General features: G+C 39.5%; 1 protein-coding gene across 4 annotated transcripts in view; it reads right to left on the bottom strand.

The window, feature by feature from the left end:
- Nucleotides 1-2,692: 2,692 nt before the first annotated feature.
- The window catches only part of CRIM1 (cysteine rich transmembrane BMP regulator 1), a 128,850-nt gene continuing 122,721 nt past the window's right edge, over nucleotides 2,693-8,821 (bottom strand). For all 4 annotated transcript variants that reach the window (XM_053382772.1, XM_053382774.1, XM_053382773.1 and 1 more), the window contains 2 exons: nucleotides 6,822-7,009; nucleotides 2,693-5,533 (listed from right to left, as the gene is read on the bottom strand). In XM_053382772.1, the coding sequence (XP_053238747.1) occupies nucleotides 5,357-5,533; nucleotides 6,822-7,009 (365 nt within the window). In that variant the 3' untranslated portion in view covers nucleotides 2,693-5,356. The remainder of the gene's footprint in view (nucleotides 5,534-6,821; nucleotides 7,010-8,821) is intronic.

Genomic DNA, 8,821 nt, shown 5'->3' with positions numbered 1-8,821 from the left:
ATTTAAAAAATTCACTGACAAACTCTCAAAAAAGCAACCTCTAAATAATAGTGACTGCATTTTCATGCATTCTTTTGCATTCAAGATATGCTGAACTAAAACTAGAAGAGGCTTGTTGGAAGCAGATCTACAAGCTTGGTGGATCAGGGGAATGCTGTGGACATAGCGTATCTTGATTTCAATAAGGCTTTTAAGCATCACTTAAATCCTAAAATGAGTGGTGGGGATGAACTTCATGGATGTCCTCCAAAATGTTTGCACTTCCCCCTTCCAAAAAAACAAACAAAAACATTTTGCTTCTCAGTGAGTGACTGTGACCATGTACAGAACACCTTTTCTATTGGATGGGAAGCATCTAAAAATATGTATCTGAGCATAGAGTCCATGGGTAGCTAACTTGGTGCCTTCCAGGTTAATGGATAGAACCTTCCCTACCAAGCAGAGAGGCACTACTTCACACAACTGATTGAGGGTGTCATGGAAAAGCAGCAATTTATTAACTATTTAATTTATTTCTATTTTAGTACCAAGGAGGGAGGAGAGGTGCTTGTGGGATTTTATGCCTCAGCTGTCATAATAACTTGATAGCACCTTTATAAGCATAGTCATATGCAGTTCTGCTTCTTGACATATGCAGGTGTAGGAGTGAATGTGCAAGGTAGATAGATGTATTGCTGCTGTAATGGGCTGGATGAGAGCTAATAACCTGAAGCTTAATCCATACAAGACTAAGGCAATGGTAGGGAGTGGTTCCTGAGACTGAATGGAGTGGATTTTGTCTGCTCTGGATTGGGTTACACTACCTCTGAAAGACTTCTGGATCCACTACTGTTGCTCAAAGCTCAAGCCTTGCAGTGAGGTGCCTTCCACCATACACCCTGCATGGACAAGCAGTTTAACATCTGTTGTCTAGGCTCTGGTTAGATTACTGCAATGCATTATATGTGGGGCTGCCTTTGAAGATGGTTTGGAAACTGCAGCTGGTGCAGAATTCAGTGGCCAAATTGCTGATCAGGGAACGATGGTCCAGATATTTGGACCATCTGGGCTCAATTAATAGTGCTGGTTTTGACCTAAAAAGCCTTATGTGGCTCAGAACCCCAATACCTGAAGGACTGCCTCTACCCTCATGAACCAACTTGGAGCCTGTGTTCCCTTTCCAAGGCCCTTCCACAGGGTGTGGAAAGTGGTGAATGAGAACAGGCTTTTCAGTGGTGGCTCCCTGCTTGTGGAATGCCTTTAGGCACCAGTATGGACAGCTTTAATGGGTTTTTTCGTGAGCTAGTAAAAATGTAGATTTTACCTTTGTGTATGCCAAAGAGCAAGCTGGCAGTAAATTACAGAGTTCAGAGTTGGAGAAAACTTTTATCAGCAGAAACACAAACTGCAGAGACAAGGCCAAGTGTCGGGCCTAACAGCTGCTCCTCCCCAGTAGGTCTTACTCCATGAATCAGTTGCTGAGACTCACCACAGCTGTCAATAAGTTCACTCCACTCCAGTGCTTTTTCCAAGAAAAAGTGCCTGTGTGTAGCCAATCTCTCCTCCACCCTTTCCATGCCTTTCCTGGTTCTGGGAGATTGAGGGTGTGGGGAGCTTGTTGCAGCAGGAGAGGGGATACCTGTGACTTTTCAGCAGCCTGACTCATCTCTGCCTCGTTCTCACCTCCTTCAGCTTCTGCATCTGATTCTGGCCTTCTTTCTGCCAAACTCTTAGCTCACTAAGCCCTGTTCCCTCTTCAACTTCTGACACCTCTTCCCATTCTTCTCCCTCGTCTCCAGCGTCATCCCATCAGTGTTCCATGGTCTCCAAGTCTTCTTCCCTTGGTGGTTCTCCAGCTGGTTTCTCCCACCATTCTTCTGCGTCCAACCAGTTCATGACAGTACAGCCCTATAGTTTCTTTGCACTCTCACATCCCTCTTTGGCCTCCATCCAGACCACCAAGAAGCACCATCAGAGTTAAAGGAAACATTCCAGCCAGGTAAAAGCCCTCAAGAGTGGGGCAAAGCAAGACTGGTAAGGGGCATGGATTTGGAGGTGTTGTGACATAAGGAGAGCTTCAAGGGCCAGGCAGAGAGGCCTGGAGTGCTGCATTTGGCCCCTGGGCCCAAATGTCCCCGCATACAGTGACAACAGTGGCAGTTGGGTCCTATTGGTTACATAAAGATACTTGCTGTCCCCCTGTGCCACCCCCTTCCCATTTTTGTACTAAAATGCTCTCAATCTCTTTAACAATTGCTGCAGTGCCTGGTCAAGTAAACATTTTTGTCATACATCAGTATTAAGTGGCACACCAACAGAATGAAGAGTAATGATAGAAAGTTCTGCATATGTCACAGTTAAGGATTATGTTAAGGATATGAATGCTTAAGTGTTGGTGAAATGTTTGGTACAATTCTTCAAAAATAAAGGGGAGAAATCCCCCCAAACATCCCAATATGGACTGAGCATGCTTAGTGGATACAAAATCCTGACTGTTGGAGGAAGGAAAACAGAAAACTGCAGTCAATATATTGGTTTATCCTAGCGGAGGGCATTGTTTGTTGGAATCGTGAACAGGAACACTCTACACTGCAACACTGTGGCAGCAGGTTCCACTGCATACCTTTTTTGCCACAATGTAACTGGGAAACAATAAAACACTAAAAGATGTTAAACACAACACAGAAGAAATCAATTAGAAACTTATGAAAAGTTCATCAAGTTAATTTTTATTGTGCTGCCAAGAGCCAAATTACAAGAAACCGTCTTACATTTTAAAAAGTAAACAAGCAATCTGCCGAATTGCAGTGCACTCCAAGTGCCACATATGCATCTATTTATTTTTTTCCAGAAAATTATCTGCATTTCTCTTACAAGAGCACAACAGGAACCAAAGTAAAAGAATGTAATGGATACAGCACATAGGATAAATAATATCTTCAAAATAATAATAAAATAATAATAATAATAAAATAATAATAATAAAACATTTTACACCATGTCCTATATCCTGCTAATATTTCTCAGAATATGGCCTTGATTGTAAAATAAAAGCAAGCATTTACAATTTCTGGATAACGACTGCTTACTCTTATGAAAGGAATGGATGATTTATCTTGACAGAATCTGGATAATAACTGGAGACTAACATTTGTTTCAGTGTTGTCATATGAGTATAAAATGCTGGGGGGAGTGACTACATTTTTTCTTTGTTTTTTGGAAACTGAATTTATAAACAGAAAAAATGTTGAGCCTTTATGATACACCTATTTTTCTCTTTGATGCAAACAGCTAGAACACTTTTTTGATATTCTAAAACAAGACATTTGTTAATCTTCGGATTAATAAATTAGGTCATATAATAAATTAGGTTTTTCAGTTTTAAAGTTCAGTAACCTCTGACCAAGTATTTACAACAATACTTGAGAGTTCCTTTACAAAAAATACATTTTCTTTTCACATTAAGCATACTGGGTATCTGTGTCTTATGACAAGCAACTGTAAAAGAAAGAGGCATACACAAATGGGCAGTTAGTATAAAAGTGCCAAGACATATTTGGAAAAGTTAATGTTGTATGATACAGTTAAAAGTTACGAGTCAAGCTGCAACAAACTTCCAGCTAGTTGTAGACTGTACTCCAGTAGTTGTTTCAAACAACTGTTTTCAAATATATCCAAATGCTGATGCAGTAAAGTTGTGGAACTGATGAGTGCTGCCTGTATGTTATCAGTGTATCTAGCCAATGCATTGAATTAACAGCCTTTTTAAGGCCATGCAGGAAAAGAAAAAGGAATACACCCTGAAATGTAGCAAGTAGCAAGAGCGATGCTTACTGCTAAAATTGTGCACATACTGTACACATATGCAAACACAAGGGCACGCGTGCACACACACTTGCATACTCACACTTTCAAATCAAATAAAACTAGGTAGAATGAGATACTCTCATCTCGTCTTTCCTAAACACAAATGATTAAGCAAAAATGTGGAATGCCTGTGTTTCTGTTCTGGGTAAAATCTCAGTTAAAAATACATTCAACAGGGGAAAATACAAAATTATACTGATATATACTGTATATATAAATACCATATATATATACTGTATATATACATATATATATATACACATATATAGTGTGAATATGTGTGTATGTATACACACAGAGATGTATGTATACACATACACACATATATACACACACAGACATACAAATGCTTTGTTTCCAGCATAACTTTATTTACATAAATATTTCTATAAAGCTAAAGTTTTAAAGAAGCATGATCTCCTTTCTTTCTGAGCTTCCAAAAAGGTGCTTGAGTAATATACAATTAAAATTAAGCAGCTTCCTAGCATGGAAGTTGTTTCTAGTCTGCATAATCAGTAACAGAAAAAACCCTTAACATGATTAAAAAAAAAGTAATCTGAGCAAGATCTTCATCCAACTAATCTATTTCTTTTCCTCCAATGAAATATCTTTGAACCACCTGAAATTGATACACAATGGTAAAAGAAAGAAAAAAAGACACACACACACACACACACACACACAAAACACACACACACACAAGCTCTGGAATCAGATGGTGTTTTTAACTTTCCCTCCCTTTCTCTCCCTCGCCACTACTGTTGTCAAAAGATCCAGTGCTCATATCAGGAATTATACAGGCCTTAGCCACTTGCTGATTGCAAAAAAAAAAAAACTTGACAAACAGCATCAAAAGGAAAAACAAAAAGCAGCACAAGGTATAATTGTACACAGCTTCAATAATTCACCCTTTGTAATTCTGCTTTAATGTTTCCCTCACTATGTCATTAGCTCTTGCAGCTTCTGATCAGGTAGAAAAACATAGTTGCAGCTATACCACACCTGTGATGTGACAGGTACTATATTTTTGTAGCACAGCTGAAAAAAAAACCCAGACTTGGTTATTTAAGTTCAGGTATGGTTATGCTTATACTTCACTGCAATAAATGCTATTTTGGAGTGATAGGAAAAAAGCTATATTCTTATATTGTTTGACTCCAAGTCAAGCTGACCAGCTTTTCTTCTTTGAGGCTTCCTGTTATTACCACTCAAACTCAACCCCAATTTCCCCTTTCCAAACAATCTCTATTACTATGTTACAAGCAAAACATCTTAACAAGTTTTAAAACTTTGGTTCTAAGAAAACACTTGGTCAGTTATCGCAAGGAGAAATGGGAATGCTTGTTCTGGCACACTGCAGGAGTCAGAGCCCATCCCAGTAAGGTCTTAGAGCTGTACATGAAGTCACAAATCCAATACAATCCACTAAGCAAGTGCACAATTCTAGTTTTATCTTAATAGCAGACTCAGTCTTTGTTTCTTCTTAACTTCTTTGTAAGGGTGCAACTTCTCACACTGTCTGATAGAAATTATCTGCCTGTAAGTTGTTCTGTTTTTGCATGCTGTAGAATCCACTGTATCTTGAGTCTGGGTCAGCAATTCTGAGCATCCTTTGAGAACTGTCCACCTGAACCATAGTTCCTTTCTTGCAGTCTACGTACACCAACTGATTGTTTAGACAAGAAGGCTGTTGGAATATAGAAAGGCAAAGAATAGGAAGTCAGGATATATACGAGCTAGTAGTCTTTGCCACATCTTTTGGTAGAGCATTTCATAAGTCAATTATGTGCTGTGCAGAACAGTGATTTCTTTAACTTAGGAAGCTGGCTTTTACGAAGTCAGACAATAGCCCAACTAGCTCAGAATTATCCATAATGACTGGGAGATGTTAACCAAGAATTCACACAGGAATCTCTCCACCCCACCTGGAGGGGCCAGGAATTGAATCTGGGACTTTTGCATACAAAGAGCATGCTTTACCACTGAGCTGTGAGCTGAACCTACTGCCAACAAATTAGCTCATGCTTTGCATGTAAAAAAATCCCAGGTTCAATCCTAAGGATCTCCATTTAAAAGAATTGTGTAGCAGATAAAACCCGGAAGAGCTGCCATCTGTCAGAACAGAGTAGATAATATTGGACAAGATAGACAAATGGTCTGATTTGGAATCAAACGGCTTCCCAAGTCCCTGTGATTTATATGAATGCAAGTTCTAGCATTGTGAGCATCACTGTTAACCATAATAGTTGGTCCCAATAAAGATTGGAATCAAAAGCTAGAGAACACAATCCAAATAGCAAAAGGACACTCAGTTAATTTGCATGCACAAAAGTGACCAAGGGCTCCATGAGTCCATCATTAAGATCCTTCACAGTGTACTCCTACTCTAGTGAATAATGGCAAGCAGAAAGGATTCAATAAGTACCTGATGCAGCCTTTGGCCACCAATGAAGGACTCTCGGCTACCTATGATAAGTAATATTAAGGGCAGAAGGGAAAGCTTTATTTAACAAAGGTTGCAGCTGCATCTCTTTATCTATCAAGGCCCAGGCAAGCGTTGATGTTTCAGACCTTGAACCTACTAGGGGGCAAACTCTAGATCAGGCATCCCCAAACTTGGCCCTCCAGCTGTTTCGGGACTACAACTTCCATCATCCCTAGCTAACAGGACCGGTGGTCAGGGATGATGGGAATTGTAGTCCCAAAACACCTGGAGGGCTGAGTTTGGGGATGCCTGTTCTAGATCTTATTTGAACTAGACCCTATACAATATGGGGTGTAATCTAAAACATGTTCAAAGGGAACAGCCATACAAGACATTAGTATTTGCCCTCCTGCCTTTTTGGAGCTTTCTGCCATCCCTTTTCAATTTTTGTTCAACTGTCTTAGCCAGTTCAAGAAATCATGCTACCTGTTTATACCAAATGCAGTACAAGAAAGATGGTTTAATGCCTAAATATTTGAACTCTATTTACCTTTGTTGGTGCTCTGTAGCAGGACACTGGTATCCACTGCTTTTTCTGATTGATAAGTAGAAGTGCTATTATAAGAACGAGAGCTGTCATGATGGGCACTGTCACCCAGGCAAGAGAACTAAGAGATGCCTCTGTACTTGGTTGTGATCCTCTGGTTTCTCTATAATCCCCCTGAAGATGACCCATATCTGAAAGGTGTGAATAAGCATGTTGGTAATGAACAATTAAATAACACCCCTAATAGAGTAGCAGAACAGCTCCATCATGCCACTATTTTTAAAATCCCAAGACAAGACACCATAACTGCTACCCTGAGTAACAAGAATTCTACACTTTACCCTATCAAGTTACCTTGGATATGCATTATCTTACATAATAATATGGCACGTAACAACAAAGTGAAAGAGTACTATAAAATTTCAGTAGAAATTACAGTAGAATGCATGAAATATTTCCATGGCACTAAAACATCCTATTGAAGAAATGGCAAGGAACTGATTCTGGTAAAGTCCATAATGTTCGAATCCAACATACCTAGAGGATCACCTCTTCTTCCTTACTCTTTACAGTAGGGGTGGGTAGCTTTTGGCCCTCCAAATATTATTGGGACTGCAGCTCCCAATTCCCTGACTACTGGCAGCGTTGGCTGAGGTGGACAGAGTTTGCAAATCCAACATCTGGAGAGCCACAGGTGCACTACTCAGCCTTTTAAATTGACCATCATCTTGAATTTATCATTTTACGCAACACTGTGACCACACTGTTGGCAAGGAAGCCCCTCCAGTGAGGGATGGCTCAACGCACCTGCCCAAACAGTAGGCAGAAGCTACTAGCAGCAGCAGCCCCCATACAATGGCCAACAGAAAGCAAAGCACAGTAATCTCAGGGGCCATGGAATCCTGAGCTATCCCTGATGTCATCAAGTGACGGCAATGGGCCCAATGCAGATTATCACTGTTCCATAAGTAAGTCTTAACTGGGACTAGATATTTCTTATAATTTATTGGCATACTATTTTGAGAAAATTGGACAGTATTCATAGTAGTCATTACATTATCTGAACACATATGACATTGGGATGAACCCAAAGAACCCGAAGCTCAAACAGAAGACATTTCTGCTTATATACAGAAGAGTCACTAATTTTATGCTCAGCTTCTAGTCAATTCCATCCCACTCCACTCTGGAAGGTATGTGGCAACCCACTTTGCCGGTATGCATTCTGCTTTGCCGGTATGCATTCTGTAACCATATTTTCCCGTAAAATCTGCATAATGCAACCAGGCATTCCTTTTGTTCTGTGTTGCCGAATATTTATAAGGGGGTGCCTCATGGCCTTTGCCTTATGCTTAAAATTTTCTGTAGGAAGCATACAAGTTAATAATCATTTGTTTAATTTGGTAAATATGTTTCATGTACATATATGTTTCTCCTGCCTGAAAGAAACCAAAAGTATTAGGCCTATGTATATAACCTTTGGTCAAAAAACCTCCCCCCACCTTTTTGTTTACTTCAAAGGAAGCTTTCCTTGATAAGGATGAGTTTTGTCTAATGCTCCTTGAAAAAGATGAGTTACTGAAAGCTTTATATACATTTATATTCATTGATCCAATTCCAGTTTAACATCGTAACAGAATTAAAACCATAGTTAGAATTGCTTGAAGTTTTTTTTTTTTTAAATGCAGCAACTACACTGATTACCCCAAAAGAAATAAGCCTTGTGTTTATTATCTGCTTTGCCTCAGGTTGTTTTAATCTCATGAAACCACATGAATTTAGAGGCTATTCCTATTGTCTTATAGGAATAAGACAAATGTGAGATATGAGGTTGATTGGAAAGGCATCTACAATAGATGATGTGGGGGAATGTAGACTAAACGTACAATGCTTGTATCAATATAAGCAGAAACTCCTAAGTAGTTGGATGTAAAAAGAGTAGAAAAAAGAAGACTAGCATCCTGGTAGATACTGGACTTAGGCTCTGTAGTGAAACCTGGTTC

The sequence above is a fragment of the Podarcis raffonei genome, chromosome 3, assembly GCF_027172205.1.
Source record: "Podarcis raffonei isolate rPodRaf1 chromosome 3, rPodRaf1.pri, whole genome shotgun sequence".
In the NCBI taxonomy this organism is placed as follows: Eukaryota; Metazoa; Chordata; class Lepidosauria; order Squamata; family Lacertidae; genus Podarcis; species Podarcis raffonei.
This window is presented reverse-complemented; position numbering and strand designations above follow the sequence as displayed.